The sequence below is a fragment of the Gracilinanus agilis genome, chromosome 1 (assembly GCF_016433145.1).
Source record: "Gracilinanus agilis isolate LMUSP501 chromosome 1, AgileGrace, whole genome shotgun sequence".
NCBI lineage: Eukaryota > Metazoa > Chordata > Mammalia > Didelphimorphia > Didelphidae > Gracilinanus > Gracilinanus agilis.
Window position 1 is genome coordinate 289841628 of NC_058130.1, and position 20545 is coordinate 289862172.

The window sequence follows — 20545 nt, forward strand, 5'->3', positions numbered from 1 at the left end:
ATATTAACTTTTTTCTCTATATTTCTTTTTCATTTTCATAAATGAACTTAAAATGTTTAATTTAAACCAATTTTTTGATGTTTTACATTTTTACCATATATTATTAATATATGAAGTTCCTCCCTTATTTATTTTAAATTTGCATTCCAAATGTGATGAATTAGAGAAACCTGCATTTTTGAACAATTTTATACGTGTTATAAAGTTGATATTAACTTTTTATCAGGTTCAGAACTTTAAAAGAGGCATGAAAGTTTTGTTAGAAGATCCTGTGGATGTTGCTGCTCAAGTTGATCAATTCTTAGGTTCAAATTTATATTCATGGCCAGAGAGGGTGGCAATTTTAAAGCAATTATTCACTGAGGAAGAAAGAGGTTAGATTAGAAGAGCAGCTTATGAGAGAATGGGACTGTGAACACACAGAGGAAGAAGAAGGTCCAAATGGCTCCGAGGCTTCTTCACTTCTTATCTCTAAACTAATGTAACAAGACTTAATTTCTAATATCATCCTTATAAGAAGGAATCAAGAGATTAGAAAAAAGTTTACCAAGCTGATAGTGGAAACTCAGTTACCATGGCCCAAATGTTTTCCTTTTGCCTTACTGAAGATAAGGACAAAGCCTAGAGAGGATAATAGGCTGTCCTCCTATGCTGCTAAAGCCTGAAGGCACAGCTGTGTGAGAACTGTTAAACAAGGCTATAGAGCTGGGGTCAGCAACCTTTTTGGCCGTGAGTGCCATAAACGCCACATTTTTTAAAATGTAATTTCGTGAGAGCCATACAGTGCTCACAGTGTGCGCTCCTGTAACAGTGCACGTTCCTGTAACAGTGTCTGAAAAAAACTTGACTTTATGGCTCCTGCAGAAAGAGCCATATCTGGCCCTCAAAAGAGCCAGATATGGCTGGAGAGCCATACGTTGCCCACCCCTGCTATAGAGCCTTGTTTATATAGAGCTTTGCTTACAGAGCCTATATTGCTGGGATCATTGATGAAGCATGTTTTCATAGTTCATGTTAACTGTTATCTGTTTTTCTTGTTTGTGACTGTGTGTTGTCATGTGTACAAACAAAAGGAGGATTGGTAAGAAAAAGTGATTTTGAGGTAAATCTGTTTCTGTCTTCCATCATTCTAAAAAGTGGGAGAGCAGACAGACTAGAGAATGTATTTGAGATATTCAAAAAGAAACATGAATTTTTGGATTTTCTAAACTTTAAGAACATCTAACTAAGTGAAAAAGGAACTTTGCCCTCAACTTTTAATAGAGGACAAAGGCAAAAAGATCTGTTCAATATTTTTCCTTTCCCCTTTTTTCGGTTGGTCACCAAGGTGGGGTAAAATAGGGAAATAAGAACAAGAGAAGAGATATTTTTGATTCTATGATTTGATTGGATGTTTATTTAGGATTAATTTCTAAAATTGATGTATATGATTTTGGAAAACCACAAATGATTCTGAAATGTATCTGTGGAATTCTGTGAAAAGACTGTAAAGTGATTCAGATGTATAAGATTCCAGATAAGATTGATTCTGAATTTAATGATGAGAGAACTGTTAGTTCTCACTGAGATTTGAATGAACAATGGTTACAGATTTGAATGTTTGGATATATCTAAAATGTTTGTTATTTGAGTAAACAGAATTTGAGAATTGATGGAATGTAATTAATAGCCACCCTTATGCAGAAAAGGTTTTTGCTTTAAAGAAACTGTTTTTTTTTAAATGATGAAGGCTGATATTATAAGGGAAAATAGTATTTCAATTAAAGCCATGCTGATAGAGGTCAATCAACCATGCGCCTGTAAAAAATCTATTCAAAATGCCTGCCAGTCCCTATCTTCTTCCATCTTGTCTGTCTCGTATGCCAGCAAGCCCACTCAGGTAGCAAAGAGGAATTTCAAAGCCACTTCCCAATATTTAAAGCTGTCCCTCAACCTTGATGACGTCATCTAAAACAGGAAACCCGTTGGACCACGGGAAATGTAGTTCCAAGGTCCCCCACATGTCCACAGGAAGTTTGTCAAACACTTCATATCTTGAGGCTCAATACTTCCAAATAGAACCCGAGTAATTTTAAATAACACAAAACAGAAGAGAAGTAAACTCCTGATAACTGCTGTGCTGGCTGCTTAATGAATATAAAGGTTCAATAAAATGAGTGTAAAATGTATAAGAATTTAGTATCAATTTGTGATATAGTATGGAAAAGATTCTGTATGACCTAAATTTTGGATACAAAAGAGAATGTGAAAAAGCTTATTCTGGTATATATGCTGTTGCATTAAGCAACAAATGAAAATGTATGAACATTGGTGGAGAGTTTTAAATTTGGAAATTCGAAATGAAACATGTAGTAAGAATTTGGAATATTGCAAAAAGTATTTCTGAATTTGTAAACATTTGCTGTAACTAATTGGAATATATGAACTGTTCCCAAAGTATGTACTTTGGGTAAAAATGATTTTATTACTGAATGTAAATATGGATTTAAATGAGATCTATTTGCCTGTAGAACATAATTTTGTGTAAATACAAATGGTGTATGAAATTTGCATTGTGAGGAAAATTAATATCTGAAATGAACTAGATAAGACAATACATAAAGATATGATATGTAAATGATTATGCAATTGATAAGAAGAATGATAATCAGGGCACTTCTGAGCCACCAATAGCAGGTGACGGAATACCTGGTGGAAGTTAAGTTGAGTGATGGAAAAAGCAAGTCGTAGAGGGTAAGGGAGGTGTGGGATAAGCATGTGAAAGACTTAAGGTATAAGAGACTTTAATGAAATATGGGGCCCCTTTATGAGAGCCAGAAGACAGACATGCTATAGGAACATTGTATGTAAGTATGTGAAGGCATCAGAAAGGGAATAATGAATATGATTCTGCTTAGGAGCAGAGGTCTGAAGGGGAAAAGGATTTGATATTTAGACGGAGAAAATTTAAGTAAATAGAATAAGAAAAAATATTTTGAAGATAAGACAAATATAAATAAGGTACAGAATAGAGAGATACAGATATGGCATTTACTGTAAGAAGAAGTTAAAATAAAAGAATAAGTATTTTAGATAAATCTGAAGTAAGAATTTTTGAAACTTAGAATAAGAAGGCAAGTAAACAGGAAGCTTGTTTGAAATTATGGAAAAAGAATGAAACTGGAACTCAACTACAATGAGTAGGATTTTTGCCATTTAAGAAAAACAGATTTATGAAAATCATACCTAATATTACTGTGCACTTGGAATTCAAGTATGGTTGTCTGATAATTTAAACACCATTGGAAGAGAACAAGAAAATACTCAGAGGACAAGTGAAAGTCCTTATAGGAAGTAGAAAGGAACATCTCAGTCTGAAACTAAGGTAGGATCCTTCTGACTTAGTAATGCACACTGGATTCTGACAACCCATTAGAGAGTTATGGCATGAGCCAGTGATAGCTCTGAATTATATGTGAAGTCAGACAGTGTTGACCTACTCAATCTGTGTCTTTGAAAGAACCATAAGGACAGTTAAAAGATTTTCCACTCTGCCTTTTCTTTTGTGACAAATTACTATAATCAACACAGGATGTAAATTGTAAGATGGGAAGCTTCCATTTTCCAAAAAAAGCAAGTTGACTAGTAGAAGAAAGATTAGAATTAAGTGATAGCTTTAGACAAATGAGATTTTTTTGGATGATTTGTAATTGATATTCCATAGAAATAGGTAGAAGTAGTTATGAGAACCTAATCTTTAGACTGAAGATAAGGACCCAGGAATTTCTGGATCTCCTACAGAACCTGAGGTGGAAGGATTTATTTCATAAAATTTTTGCTTTGCAAAAAAATTTTTGTTAGTAGGAGAACCCCATCCCCCACCCCAGAGATTCTGCAAGCAACCTGGAACAGAATGAGCAGAGTCCAGATGAATATGATCTCTGACGATGAAGGTTAAGAGTGTCCAATTATGCTTAATCAATGTTATTAGTCAGTTGTTGCATATAGGGGAAACTGAGGCAGGTGAGAATTACACAACCCTGAAATTAAAAGAGAGAGGATTGTGTAGCATGAGATCCAATGTATAATTCTCAGAGTAGTATTTGGCTTATTGTAACCCCAATTTTCAAGACCCTTTAATTTTACTATTCCTTAGACTAAACTGCCTCCCCACCAAAAAAAAAAACTTTTCATTTTCCTGACCTATTTTCAAAAACCTTGAGTTTATAATATGTACCCTGGGAAGAAAGCCAAACTATAAGGTAAACTGAAGAAGGAACAGTGAGTTTCAAAAGTATCTTTTTTTTTTTTCCTAGACTGGGAATCCCAGGACAGTCATGGGTTTTTCTTGATCATGGGGGTCTTTAAGGGTACATAATATTGAAAATCACATGCTCAAGACTGTAAACATCACAACTCCTGCCCCCCCCCCATTTCCCCCATGGGATTGGACAGAGGGCAAGAAGAAAATCTTGCATCAGGATTATTACAAAAATATAAATTATAAAAATATGAAAAAAATCATAAAAATATGTGATTGTACCTAGAAGAAAGGACATTTTCCCCCCACCAAGCCTATTGTGTGGGCAGAACCCTTTTTCCTTCCCTTCCTCTTCCCCTCCCTCCATCCCTCCACTGTCTACTGTTTTCTCCTAATAAAGCCACTTTTCTCTGCTAGCATCTTATCAAGTCTCCTATTTGCTCATTAGAGTGATTTCTGGGAGTACAAACCTTCCTGGAATTCCACTCCACACTAGAAAACTAACGAATATAGAAGAATCCCCGAAAAAGCTATTAAATAATCAAAATTTAGAAAAATAATTTGAAGTACCTGTAAAAGAACTACCAAAAGGAAAAATTTTGGCAAAAATTATCAAACTTTTAAAGGAACTATAATACATATATAATACATATACATATACATACACTATGCAAATTATTCTCAAAAATCAAGAAAGAAACTTTCCCAAATTCCTTCACATTGCAAATTCATAAAAGATAGAAATGATAAAGAAAAGAAAGAAAACTACTGACCAGTACTAATGAATATCGATTCAAAAAATTTAACTACTATCCTATCAATAATATTCAAAAATTATTCACTAAGATCAAGTTGGCTTTATACAAAGAATAAGGATCATTCAAGAATTTGTTTAATTTGCACGATTAATAATATTACATTAACAACATTGCTAATAGCATGTTTTATAAATAGAGGCACAACAGTTGGCTTCTTTGGGTGCATTTTTGAAATGCCAAAGCTATCTTCAAAGTTTTAGACATGGAAGAATGAGAGAATAAATGGCACTGGTAAAAACTGTAAAGTCAGAAAGATCAGGATTTAGAACAAGCTGCATTTGAGAAGCTAGTGATACATTCAGGTATTCATGTTATGTAACAGTAGAAAATAATTCTAAATTGCTGATCAAATACAATAATAATGAAAGAGACAACTATCTTAAAGTATCACTAAATTGTAAACTGCAGAAGGTTTGGATTAAAGTCCTTCCTCTAACCATGTGACTCTGGTCTAGTCTTTGTCATTTAATACAAAAGTGACCTTTGACAAGTCAGTTCACCTCCATGGACCTTAATTTCTTCATCTAAGAAATGAAGAGGTTGGTCTAGATGCTCCAGAAGTGTGCACCACCTCTAAATCTATAATATCATAACTTATCAAAGCCCCCACACCACTAACTAATTGCAAAACAATCAAATAATTACATGTTAGAGGAAATTTTCAGACCAGTTCTCTCACCAGTGAAATAGGCTAGGACTAAGAATAAGGGGAGTGGGGAAAACATTGCCTTTTTAATTGGTTCATTGGAAAGAATTATATGCCAGAGAACTAGATTTATCTACAATATTCTTTTCTCTCAACATCTCCCATTACATGCTAACCTGTAAAGAAAATTAATGTTTTCTTTCCCTATGACAAGAATTCAGCATATCTAGAAAAAGAGGATAAAGAAGAAAGAAACATTCTGAAGAGAAACAACAATATCCAGATGAATGAAGTGCAACAATACCTCAAATTTCAGCAACTAAAATGATTATACAGTGTCTGGAATATAGTAGATATTTAACAAGTGCTTTAACAAATATATTGATGCTGCTTTGAATTTCAACCCCTTTTAGATTTCAACTGACATATTTGAGGTGTAGCCTAAGCCCATAAGATTGGATAAAATTTTTGGAAAGGAGAACTCCTTTTTTTCTCGTTTTCAAGTCTTCTACACTGATGGCCACAGCCCTCTGCCAGTCAGTCAATAAACATTTGCCATGTGGCAGGAACTGTACTAAACCCAAGAATACAAAGAAAGATATTCTTGCTGTAAAGGAACTCAATCAAATGGGAGAGACAACATGCAAAATATTATACAGACAAGCTAGATAAAGTATAAATTGGAGATAATCGACAAGAAGAAGATGATAAAATTAAGAGTTTGGGAAAGGCTTCCTGGAGAAAGCAGGATTTTAGCTGGAATATAAAGGAAATCAGAGAAGAGTAGGCAGAGGTAAGAAGGGAGAGAGTTGTGTGACCCTGGGCAAGTCACTTGACCCCCATTGCCCACCCTTACCACTCTTCCACCTAGGAGCCAATACACAAAAGTTAAGGGTTTAAAAAAAATAAAAAATTTTTTAAAAAGGGGAGAGAGTTTCACACACAAAGGATAGTCAATGAAAATGTCTTTAGTTTGTAATGGGAAAAGGATAGAGATAAGGATAAGATTTAAGAGAAGTGGAAGGTTGTCTTTGAGGAACATGCTAGCAACTCTAGAGAAAGGATTTAGCAGGCATTTTGCATGACTGTGAGAGAAAGTGATTCTGTGACTCTCACTAACAGGAAGCTAAAATACCAGGAGACCACAGCTGAGTATTTAGGGAGTTCTCTAAGTGGAAACTACATTTATCCATATGAGTTCTCCTATTAGCCTTCTGGGTTTTAGTTATTTTCTGTTCTTTTAAGACAAAACTCGCAACATCAAGGAGGTTACTGTCACTGAATCAAAAAGTATGTGGGAAGGAAAAGACAGTAATAAGATGTTAGAAGACTGGAAACATAAGGAGGGCAAGTTATGAGAGGCTTTTAATATTAACTAGAAGATTTTGTATTTGACCCAGAAGGTGAAAGTCAATGGATTTTTACTGAACAGAACTCAGTTTCATTACAGAATCAAAGAATGAGAGTTGAAAGGAGCCTCACAAGCCATTAAGATTCAATGCTCTTATTTTTATAAATGGGAAAACTGAGGGTGAAAGAAGTTTGATGAATTTTCCAAAGTCACACATAGGGTATTAGTGGTGTGATATGAGTTCATGTCGTTTGGCTCCATAGTAATGCTCATCTACAGACTAGAAAAAGGGACCTATCTCACAAGATTGTTTCTTTAAGAGAAAATCACTTAATAATCATGAAACTATTGAAGCACAAACTATGTAAACAATAAAATACTGTGTACATGATGTCAATGGCTACTGTTATTATTATAATTGTGTATGTGCTTAGATCTCTCTGATTCCTCCAATGACTTTCTTTTATGGTGTTTTATCACAGTAAGAAAATGATCCTGGGTTTTCAAAGATGTGCCAAAAGAATATAAACTTCATCAAGCACTGCCAAGGCAAAAAGGAGACAGATGGTATGTCTGTTGACTAAAGATTTGATGAGCTAAGTGTGAGAGGTTTATCATTGGCTTAGGGAAAGGATGATGAATTTTTTAGACATAGCAAATCTACAAAACTGTACATGTATAAAATTTGATCTGCATCTGTGGCCAAAGTAGGCACATAGATGTTCTCACTAACAACAGGGCACTCTTCATCCCCCCCAACATCAACAACCTAAAATAAAAAACCATAACAAAAACAAAAGCATATAATTGTTACAGGGATGTGAATAAATCAAATGCACTTACAATAAAATTGATTCTCCCCAAAAAAAGTAAGTAGAAAAATACTGTCTTTATATTCAAATAGTTTTCAACAAGGAAAGATCATTTTGAATTTATTATCCAGTAATCAACTTAAAAAGCATTAATTTAGCCCTTACTATATTACAAGCAAGGTGCTTAGCATTGGGGAAACAAGAAGCTCATCTTCAAATGAGGGAGACAAGATGCAAATAACTACACATGGACAATCTTGGATTGAAGGGTGGTAACACATTAAGAAAGTATTCCTTCATTAGGTGGGGTTTGAGCTATTTCTAAGGAAGCCAGAGAAGCTAAGAAATAGAAGTTAGGGAAAATAATCCGGGCATGGAGGGCAGCCTCTGAAAGAAGACAAAAGTGAAGGAAAAGAGAGTGGGGAAAGATGTCTGAATGACGTGGGATGAAAGAAGTAAGGGAGAAAAAGGGAGGACTCATCAAATAACCTCAATTTTTTTTTTGAAGTCACCAAGTAAAATCCTTAACTAAGATGGCATATAATTGAAACAGTACAAAATAATATTTAAAATGAGAGCAATAACTTAAGAATTTGGAAGTAGACCTTGCAATTTTAATAATGGATATGTCAAACAATTTCTCAAAAGGGTCCCTGTCAAGATATTTAGCCTGATAAAATGAGAACTTCCAACCATGTTCTTATTCACAAAAGACCCAAGCACAGTTTGGATTTTTTGTAGTCTGGTCTCCTTCCAAGAAAAGAGGCAAATAGATTAGAGGGCTTAGAAAGTTACTATCATCTTAAAAAAATATCTTCATAGGTGGCAATAAACAAAAATCACAGAATTTAAGAGTTGAAAGGGACTTCAGAGATCATTCAACTGCAATCATACTTAATCAAGTATTCTCTCTGCAACATCTTCAGTGAGTTCCTCTCTAACCTCTGATTAAAGATTTGACAGTCCATTCCAATTCTGGATAATTCCATCTGTAAAAAAGCATTTTCCTAATGTATTAGGTAAAGGAAAAAGCTTTTCATGGTACTGAGAGGACACCAGCATGCTATAATGGAATTCAAATAGTCCTTCTCCAAAATGCCATAGACTTAAGGCACATCAATAAAGAGAAAGAGAAAGGTTTGTGAGGAAAGGAAGCCACAAAAGAGACAAGTTGAGCCACCACCCCACTCCACTCAATAAACTCCAGGGGTTCCTACTGCCTTCAGAAGCAAGTTCAAAATGCTCTTTTGGGCATTTAAAAGACTTTTACAGACCGAGTGCCCAAACTGCAAACCTTATGCTACGTGTGAACCCCCCCCCATGCCTTACCCCAGACAGGGGAGGGAAGAATTGCTCTCATTGGGCTGTTGGGCAGAGGGGAAGGTCATGTGAGAAATGTCCTCAGGAGCATGTGGACCCCCAGCATGCATGCCACAGGTTTGCTAACACAGACTCTACACTCCCTACCTTTTGTGAAAGGAAATTCTTGGTTCTCTTTGTCTATTCTGAATTTATACTTGTGAAAAGGGAATTTTTTATTCTCTTTGCCTAATAGGAGTTAATACTTTGGTTACCAATAACTTAAGTACCCCTACTTAGTACCTCACTAGATTGTGAATCTCATGGAAAGTGTCTCCTGGAGATAGTCTTCAAGGGAACTTTGCTGGAGACTGCGGTGTGAATCTAAGTTGGCTTCAATTTTGACTCCTGGACTACTTTGTTGGGTGAGTGAAAAGGGCTGACTCCTTTCCTAGTTTCCTAAGAGACTAGCTTCCATCTTGGAGGAATCCTCGTAGTTACTTACTAATGACCCTCCTGGCTGAGGACAAGTATAGGTATTTTCTATAACCTCTCTAACATTTCTGTACTTCATTGTTTCCACTCTATTTTGTAAATAAACTTCTGACTTGAGATATAACTCCAGTGACCACGTTATTTCATACAATTTAAGTGCAACCACTAAATTTAACCTTTAAACTTTCCAGCCTTCCCTATATATATTCTTTGATCTAATGACTCTGGCCTTCTGGCTGTTCTGCAAATAAGACACTCTATCTTTCTGCTTTTGGGCATTCTCTTTGGCTGTATGCCATATTATGTTCCCCTCCCTGACTCTGACAGCAGTGCCTGTATCTACAAATATGACTTTCATTAAAAACAGATGAGGAGGCATATAACATTTACTCTTCTAAGATGGTAAAGGGCAATTGTTTTCTCTACCACTGAAACACGGTCTTGAAACATGGAGTTGATAAGGAAGCAAAAATCTAGCCAGCAGGGAAACCAGATAAAACTGTGACATGATATCCAATATTCAATAAAAATAGCCTGTTTAGCACTCAATCTAAGGCATTCCCTACATTCCTCTATTACATAAGTGTAAGGGGCTACTAGATATTAACATCCAAGCTATTATTATACTAAGCTCCTCCTAAAAGGTTCATTGGAGTATCTCATTTTCCATTAGTTTTTGAAAGCAGACTTCAGAGAGAAGGGGCATTGTGATTTTGGGGTAATTGATACCAACAACTATATTATTATTGTGGGTAGACAAAACTGGAAACTCATGGAGTTGCCTGAGTAATCACATATAATTAGTATCAAACAATACTTTTAACAAGTTATCAATAATTCCTCCCTAGCAATGAAGACAATCGAAGTGGTCAGAGTACTTCACTGTGTCAATTCACCTTACAAACATATATATCCTACAAGGAAGGTAGATGTCCTGGGGTTTACATTGGTCTATAGAGAGACAAATGAATTTGGTACAATCATTGCTGATGCCATGACTGACCTAACAATGTGAGGGACAAAGTAGTCAAAGCTCCTTATATAAGTGGTATGTGGCCACAAATGCCTTCTACTGTTCTTGTGGGTGAGAAGTAGTTTGCCCCTGGTGTAGATGGCCTTTTTGAGGCATTTTGAGGCATTTAGTTTCAAAGGACAGAAGAGATAAAGAAGAAAATAGAGGGGATTTAAGGATCCAACTGAGGATTTCTTCAGGCTAGAGGAGATATGCATATATTTGTAGAAAGTATGAGATAGTAGTAGATAGGAAGAGACTGAAAATAATGAGTGATAATTACAGGGGGCAACCTGTTTGAAAATATGGGACAGAATGAGGTTACTTGAACAAGTAGAGAAGCTAGTTATTGTAAAGAGAAAGATCACTTCAACATGTGAAATAGGAAAGAAGGAGGAGAAAGTGACAGAGTAAGTGATAGGAGAAGAGTTGTAATTAAATGACCTCAATTTGTTCTATTAAAAAATGAGGTAATGCCCTCAAATAAAAAGGTTGGGGACAGGAAGTCATGGGAGGTTTGAGAAGGAATAAAAAAAAGTTTCTAAGAGCCTTTGTGGAAGATGGAATAATGAGTTGAAAAAGGAAGTATAGCAGGATTGCCTAGCAGTAGTGAGGGCCCAGCTGAATTATGCAACATGAATTTATAATAGACCCAACCAGAATAGTTGTGTGATTTTCTCTACCTTCATTCAGCAGCACATAAATAGGCACAATGACAACTAATGGTGGAAGTGATCCAAAGCTAAGGCTTGGCAGCATATAATCAACAATACGATAAGAAAGCTTGAGATTCAAGAGATAAAACTGAAAGGTATCTTATGCCATAAATTAATTGCATTACTTAATATGTATACCAAATGGCATCTAAATACTTAAAAGAAAAGCTTTATGGGTTACAGGGAGATATAAAGTAAAACTAGGGGAAGGAGTCAAGGTGGAGGCAAACAGCAAAAATCAATTCCTCTGTGAAAACCCTTCCACACCAATAAAAAACAAAGCACTTTAAGGGGGACAGAAAACCAAAACCAAATCTTCCTGGTCGATTCAACTTAAAAGGTACACAGAGAAGATTGAATTCTTTGTATAAGGAAAAGAAAGAAGGAAGGTATCAATGCTCCTCCCCCCCACCTACTGTGCTGAGACTCAGGTGGACAGTGGGATCTCAGGGTGAAAGATCCAACTGTGACAGAGTATCTTGCTACCACAACTACATGAAGTTCAGGGTTCTGCTCACAGCTGGCAAGGAGGCAGCAGGTGGAGAGAAGCAAAAGAGAGGGCAGACTGGTTATATCCTTCCACCACCACACCTCCATCTTAAACCTCTGCCAGAAGTCTGGGAAGTTTTGGCATCAGGACACAATGCAGACCAGCTCAATTAGCCTAATCTAATATGCAAGCAGAGCAGAGAAGAAGCCTCTAGAGAGGAGAAAAACTCAAACTCACAGAGCCAGCAAATAACAAGAGAAGAAAGTGTACAAAGAAAGAGTATGAGTAAACAACAGAAGAAAAAAAAAAGAAACAATGATTAAAAGCTTCTATTCAGAAAAACAACAAAAAACAGATGAACAGAAGCAGACCAAAGAACATTAAAAAAAAACCTCAGAAACCCCAACAAACAAGACTCAGGCTCTGGAAGAGTTCAAAAAAGAATCCAAAAAACAAATAACACAGGCTGAAGAAAACTGGGAAAATAATTTAAAAAGCAAAATAGATCATTTGGAAACAGAGGCACATGAAATAAAACTAGAAAATAGCAAAACTGACTATATTCTTTCAGAGAAAAGTATGGCCATTTAATAAAATAGAGGACTTCCAAGCATTCCTGAAGAAAAGACCAGACTTGAACTGAAAATCTGAGGCACAAATACAAAATCCAAGAGAAGCATGAAAAGGTAAACAAAAACGAGGAAAAATTTAAGGGCTTATATTCCTATATGGAATGATAATATATATATATATATATATATATATATATATATAACTCTAAAAAATTGTTATCATTGTCATAGTAGTTAAAAGGGGCAAGATATATTACATAAAGAATTGGGGGAAAGGGGAACCAATACAATGGAAGAGAGCAAGAGTTTGGTGATAGGTAATACTTAAACTGTACTCTCATTGAAATTGGCTCAGAGAGAGAACAGCCAGACACATTGGGGTATAGAATTGTATCTTACCCTATAGAAAAACAGAAGGGGAATAAGAAACGAGGTGGTAGGGAAGGGAGGAATACAAGGGAGGGAGAATCTGGGAGCAGTGGGTAGCGTTCAAAAAATTCTATAGAAAGAGGGAAGTAAGAATGGAGCCGGGGGTAAGGGGAGTAATATAATGGGAGGGGAAAGGGTAGAGATTGACTAAAAGCAAAACACTGCAGGAAAGGGAAAGAATAGAAGGAGTAGGGTTAGGATAAAAGAAGGAAGGGGAATACACAGATGATAATCATAACCATGAATGTGAATAGGATGAAGTCACCCATAAAATGCAAGCAGATAGCAATGTAGATTAAACACCAGAATGCTAGTTTAAGTTGTCTACAAGAAAAAAACATAAGGCATATTGACATACACAGGATAAAGATAAAAGGTAGCAGGTAATCCAATTGAAATAAGCATAGCACATACACAAGTCTATCAGACAATCATACCTTTAAGTTTCTCTCCATCATCATAATAACAGTTTAACCATCATTTTAACAAAAGAAATATAACAATCTAGGTGAAATGGATGAATACTTACAAAAATATAAATTTCCCAGATTAACAAAAGAGGAAACAGAATATTTAAATGATCCCACATCAGGAAAAGAAATTGAATAAAAATTAGGGAGTGAACTCCCTAAGAAAAAAATCCCCAGGGCTAGATAGATTCAGAGGTGAATTCTATCAAAACATTTAAAGAAGGGGCAGCTGGGTAGCTCAGTGGAATGAGAGTCAGGCCTAGAGATGGGAGATCCTAGGTTCAAATCTGGCCTCAGACACTTCACAGCTCTGTGACCCTGGGCAAGTCACTTGACCCCCATTGCCCACCCTTACCACTCTTCCACCTAGGAGCCAATACACAGAAGTTAAGGGTTTAAAAAAAAACATTTAAAGAACAACTAAGTCCAATGCTATCCAAACTGTTTTACAAAATAAGCAAAGAAGATGTCTTAACAAATTCTTTTTCTGACACAAATATGGTACTGATTAAAAAGCCAGGAAGGCCAAAAACAGAGAAAGAAAACTAGAGACCAATCTCCCTAATGAACATGGATGCAAAAATCTTAAATAAAATACTAGCAAAGAGATTACAGCAAGTTTCACAAGAATTATTCATTATGACCAGGTGGGATTTATACCAAGAATGAAGGGCTGTTTTAATGTTAAGAAAATCATCCACATACTTAACCATATCAACAACCAAACCAATAAAAGTCACAATTATCTCCATAGATGCAGAAAAAGCCTGTGACAAAATAAAACACCCATTCCAATTGAAAATATGAGAAGGTTTAGGAATAGAAGGGCCTTTCCTCAAAATGATATGCAGTTGTAGGGAAAATTGCACAGAGATGGTTTGGAATGTTAGGAGAAGGTTTAATTAACCATGAAGGCAGTTGGAGAGGGGAAGAGGAGAGACTTCTGGGAAAGGACTGTTGGTCTCAGGGGTTCCGTCCTGGATCTGGAGATTGAAAGGAGCTTGCTCTCTGCCTCTCAGGATAGAAAATATATCAATTCCTGGGATCTTCCCAACTCTTGCCTCTGCCCCAATATGTGAAGAGAATTCTGCTACCAGATGAAAAGGATTTAGGAGTTGGCTGAACTGAAAGCCTGTCTTGAGGGGTAACAACGCAGAGAGACAGGCTAAGGTAGCTGACTACTGCTAATGACTTTGAACTCAAGAAATCTAGCATAGGAATAGCATCTCCATAAGCCTATGAGCTCTGAAGTCAGGTCTGAGAGAGACTTGAAACCACTCTGTGCTTTAGGTGTAGGGCAAAATCCTAATTCCCTCAATCCTCACCCCTTCCCTTTGAACTTGTTATTAAAAACCTTTAGTTAATATTAAGCAGTCAGGTCAACTGTATGGGTAAAGGGGGCCTGAAGGGAGAAAGGGTTCTGTAAATGGGAAAATTAAACCCTGGCTATTTACACTCAATGTCTAAAATCATAATTTTCCTCATAACACTTCCTTAGGGAAGAAGGCTCTCAGTAAACTCAAGTTAAGCTGAATCTTGAGGGAGACAAGAAGGAAAGTTCAGGCATTAAGCAAAGACCTGAACAAAAGCCAATCTTCAATTCCTTCTATGTCTTTATCCTGGACAGACCTCTGCTCCCTCTTTTCTTTCACCTTCTCTCTTGGGACAGAGAGGGAACAGCCATAACCTGTCAACCAAAAGGGGTTTCCCTCCTGAGGTCAACTGGTCAATCCCTTTTGATGAGAATTAACCAACATCTCCTAGGAGGTCCCCCATTTCTATAAGAATTAACAAGCCATTCTTTCTAGCTTTCTGATAAAGGACTAGCCAGGCAGGGAGAAGCCATTGGCTCTCTACTTAGTCAGTTAGGGTTTCTCTTAGGTTAGCTAATCAACACTCTGGGCTAACCACAGTAAAACCATCCCAGGGTTTCCCTTTCTGATTTACCCTTTGTAAGAGAGTTTTCTTACACAGTATATATTTAAAACCATCAGTAAGCAACATTTGTAATGGGGATAAGTTAGAATCCTTCTCAATAAGATCAGGAGTCAAACAAGAATGCCCATTATCACCTCTATTATTTAACATTGTACCAGAAACACTAGCAGTAGCAAAGAAAGAAAAAGAAATTAAAGGTATTAAAGTAGGCAATGAGGAATCTAAACTATCACTCTTTGAAGATATGATGGTATACTTAAAGAATCCTAGAAAATGAACTAAAAAGCTAGTGGAAATAATTAACATCTTAATCAAAGTTGCAGGGTACAAAATAAACCCACAGAAATCATCAGCATTCCAATAAAACTCAGCAGCAAGAGTTAGAAAGAGAAACTCCATTTAAAATCACTCTAGACAATATGAAATATTTAGGAATCTATTTGCCAAAACAAACACAGGAATTATATGAACACAACTACAAAACACTTTTCACTCAATTAAAACAAGATCTAAATAATTGAAAAACATGAATTACTCATGGGTAGGATAAGCTAATACGATCCTGCCTAAATTAATTTACTTATTCAGTACTATACTTATGAAACTCCCAAGAAAATTTTTTTATAAAATTAGAAAAAAACTATAACAAAATTTATCTGGAGGGGGCAGCTGGGTAGCTCAGTGGATTGAGAGCCAGGCCTAGAGACAGGAGGTCCTAGGTTCAAATCTGGCCTCAGACACTTCCCAGCTGTGTGACCCTGGGCAAGTCACTTGACCCCCATTGCCTACCTTTACCACTCTTCTGCTTTGGAGCCAACACAGTATTGACTCCAAGACAGAAGGTAAGGGTTAAAAAAAAAAAAAAGAAAAGAAAAAAAATTTATCTGGAAAAACAAAAGATCAAGAATATCAAGGGAAATAATGGGGTTGGGGGAGGGAAATGTGTAGGATGGAGGCCTAGCAGTACTAGATTTTAAACTGTACTATAAGGCACTGCTTATCAAAACAATATGGTACTAAGTGATATAAGGGTGGATCAATGGAATAGACTAGGGGTAAATGACCTCAGCAACCTAGTGTTTGATAAACTCAAAGATCCTAGCTTTTGAGGCAAGAATTCATTTGACAAAAACTGCTGGAAAAATTGGAAAACAGTATGGGGAAAATTAGGTTTAGATCAACATTTCACACACAATACCAAGATAAATTGAAATTGTGTAAATGACTTAAAAATATAAAGAATGAAATCATAAATGAAGTGAACATAGACTAGTATTGTCAAATCTATGAGAAAGGAAGGAATTTAAGACCAAGCAGGTGATAGAGAACATTACAAAATGTAAAATGAATAATTTTGATTATATGAAATTTAAAAGGGTTTGTACAAACAAAACCAATGCAACAAAAATTAGAAGGGAAACAACAAACCAGTAAACCGTTTTTATAACAGAATTCTCTGACAAAGGTCTAATTTCCCAAATATATAAGGAACTAAATCAAATTTACAAAAAAAATCAAACCATTCCCCATTTGACAAATGGTCAAGGGATATGAATAAGCAGCTTTCAGATGAAGAAATCAAAACTATCAATAAGCACATGAAAAAGTGTTCTTTTTTTTAAAAACCTTACCTTCTGTCTTAGAATCAATACTGTGTATTGGTTCCAAGACAGAAGAATGGTAAGGGGTAGGCAATGGGGGTTAAATGACTTGTTCAGGGTCATACTGCTAGGAAGTGTCTGAGGCTAGATTTGAACCTAAGATTTCCTGTTTCTAGGCCTGGCTCTCAATCCACTGAGCCACCCAGTTGTCCCTGAAAAAGTGTTCTAAATGCCTCCTGATTAGAGAAATGCAAATCAAAACAACTCTGAGGTATCACCTCACACCTAGCAGACTGGCCAATATAGAAGCAAAGGATAGGGATAAATATCGGAGGGGATGTGGTAAAATTGGGACACTAATGCATTGCTGATGGAATTGTGAATTGATCCAACCATTCTGGAAGGCAACTTGGAACTGTTATGAGTAAGATTAGATTAGCTAGTTATTAGGTATTGATTATATATTGATTAGGAAGTACCTAGCAGGAAGGAGCTGGAGCTAGGAATTCGAGGTTGGAATGAAGGAGGAGGAAGTCTATCTGTGTCTATTTGTGTGTGGACTCCATTAGTGGTAGGCAAAAACTGTTGCCAGCCTGGGAGACCTCAGAGCAAAGGACACCTTGCATCCTGTTTTCCCCTGGGATCCTGTGTGGTGTGGCATTTAAGAAAAGAACAAGATCTACAGAGCCAAGAAAAGAGGACAGTGCTTCAAGTAAACCCCTTACTACTTGGTTCCTGAGACAACTGTAGCTCCTGGCATCCAGACATCATCAGTGGATTGCAGTGAGAAATCCCAAAGCCACAAAAGCCCCAGCTGTACTCAAGCCTGGCAGGTTCCAGGTTTGAGGCAGAAACCCAGAGACTCCAGTATAGCTCCTTGGGCCCTGTTAGTTAGATAGCTTAAATTAGTGTAGTTGAATAAGTCCTTCCCTGTCCCTTTGGGTTTTGTTATTAGGTGCTAAGATTTTAGAGTAGTCATTCCTATCCCTCCTTTTAGTTGTTTCTAATTAAAACCCAATTTCACCTTGTCACCTTGTCAGTTAATTCAAGGCCTCTGGCCAGAGTGACAGTTGGCTGTTATTTTTTCAGTTGGGAGTGGTGTAGCTGTACAAGACTTCAGTGTTCAGTTATAGTCTCTCTTACATCCCAGAGAGTGTTCCCACAAACCCCATAGTTGATTTTGTTTTGTTTTGTTTTGTTTTTTAAACCCTTGTACTTTGGTGTATTGTCTCATAGGGTGGGCAATGGGGGTCAAGTGACTTGCCCAGGGTCACACAGCTGGGAAGTGGCTGAGGCCGGGTTTGAACCTAGGACCTCCTGTCTCTAGGCCTGACTCTCACTCCACTGAGCTACCCAGCTGCCCCTAGTTGATTTTTAATATCCCTGGTGACCCCATTACTTATATTTTCCTACAGAACTATGCCCAAAGGGCTTTAAAAGACTACCTGACCTTTGATCCGGCCATACCACTTACTGGGTTTGTACCTGAAAGAGTCAGGAAAAATACTTGTACAAAAGTATTTATAGCCATGTTCTTTGTGGTGGCAAAAAAATGGAAAATAAATGGTTGTCCTTTGATTGGGAAATGGCTGAAAAAATTGTAATATCTGATAGTGATGGAATACTATTGTGCTGAAAGGAATGATGAACTGGAGGATTTCTATGTGAACTGGAAAGATCTCCAGGAACTGATGCAGAGTAAAAGAAGCAGAACCAAGAGAACATTGTACACAGAAACTGTGAGAGTAGAAATTCAGAAGAAAAACATATGTGGTTTGTTGGATATGTGACTGGGGTTTTGACTTTAGAAGAAGAGTATTAAAAATATGAACAATACAGAAAGAGGTTTTGAACAATGGCATATGTATAATCCAGTGGAATTGCTTGTCAGGGAGGGGAGGGGAGAAAGAAGAGGAGAGGGAAAGAACATGAATCTTGTAACAATGGAAAAATATTCTAAATTTAAAAAAAATACATATATATATATACATATATATATATATATATACACACACATACATATGTTTTTTAAAAACTCGGGGAAAACGTGGGGGAACTAAATGTATACCTTTCAGTATTAGATACTAGATCTAAATGCCCATTCAACGAAAAATACATTTAAGAAAATGAAGAGAATTTTTGAAATAGCTATACACAGAGATCTAGCAATTAGTTGTTCAGATGATTCAGTCATGTGTGACTCAAAGATTTTATGGCAGTGATGGTGAACTGATGGCATGAGTTCCAAAAATGGCATGCAGAGCACTCCCTATGGGTACATGGTCACTCCTCCCTCCAAGTTTGTTACTAGAAAGGCAGAGGGACTCAAGCAGAGCTGCTTCCTTTTCCTTCTCTACCACACCTAATGACATTTTCCACATCACTTGCCCCTCTGCCCAACAGCCCAACGGGAGAGCATAGGGGGTAAGGTGGGCAGCTTACAGGTGCCAGAGATGGAGGGGACAAGAGTGCTTCAGCCACTCCTCTCCCCTTCTCTACACTTGCTGAGGACATTCTGTCCTCACTTCACTCAACCCTCCACCTAGCAGCCCAAAGGGAACACTTTTTCCCTCCCCTGTGTGGGGGTAAGGAGTGGAAGCACACCTGGCACTTGGTGGGGGGAAGGGGCACAGCACACATTCTCTGGTGGGGGCTTGGCATGGCACTCACTCAGAGGGGTGGAGTGGGACTTGGCACGCCATCTCTTAAAAACCATCAGTGCTCTATGGACTATGCTGCCCATGGTGTTTTCTTGGCAAAGATACTTAAGTAGTTAACATGTCCTCCAGTAGACTAAAGGGAGAAAACGGTTAAGTGACTTGCCTAGGTCACACAGGGAATAAGTCTCTGAGGTTGGATTTTAATTCAAATATTCCCATCTGCAGGTTCAGTACTATCCAATGAGCTACCTAACTGACTCCAGCAATTTCTGAATGGGGAGAGAATATTAAACCTCTTTCTCAATGTTCTGTAAAGTATTTACGAAAATAATTCAGGTTCTAGGGTATAAAAATCTTGAACACAAAAGCAGTAAAACAATAATATTAAATATGTCCATTACTAACCAAAAGATAATAAAAAAAAATACTCAATGAAAGGCTTGAAAGAAGGATTAAAAACAAATGGAAGATAAATGACTTAGTCCTAAAGAATTAGTGGCTCAAATAAATTAATAGAAATTACAAATAATTTCATTAACAATTAAATAACATCACAGTTAGGGATATTTGATGATAGCCATTAAGAAAAACCTCGTTTATAAATATATCAAAAATTCAATTATGCAACAAAATATAAAGCTTGAAAATCAACTAGAAGCTTAACAAAATTAAAGGGAAAAGTCATTGAATTAAAAATTAAAATAGAAACTAACTTGAAAAATAGATAAACCTTTCATGAACCTGATTTAAAAAAAAGAAAACCAAATTAAAATTTCAAGAAGAAAAATTTACAACAAATGATCAATAAAGGATTTTATGAAAATTTTTCTTACCCATTTACAGGTCTTTAATAGATACGTATACATATGTGCATATGTATGTCAGACAAATATTTATAAAAAATGGAAAGTCAGATCAACAGACCAAGAAACAGAGAAATTTAATAATCAGAAAAATTAGTTGAAGCCATACTCCCATAAGAAAAAATATTAAGAG

General features: G+C 36.5%; 1 protein-coding gene across 1 annotated transcript in view; it reads right to left on the reverse strand.

Annotated features, from left to right (window-relative positions):
* ROR2 (receptor tyrosine kinase like orphan receptor 2) overlaps positions 1-11986 on the reverse strand; it is a 176719-nt gene extending 164733 nt beyond the window's left edge. Inside the window, exon 1 of the mRNA XM_044680196.1 lies at positions 11806-11986. Coding sequence (XP_044536131.1) covers positions 11806-11986 — 181 coding nt within the window. The remainder of the gene's footprint in view (positions 1-11805) is intronic.
* Between the last annotated feature and the right edge of the window lie 8559 nt (positions 11987-20545).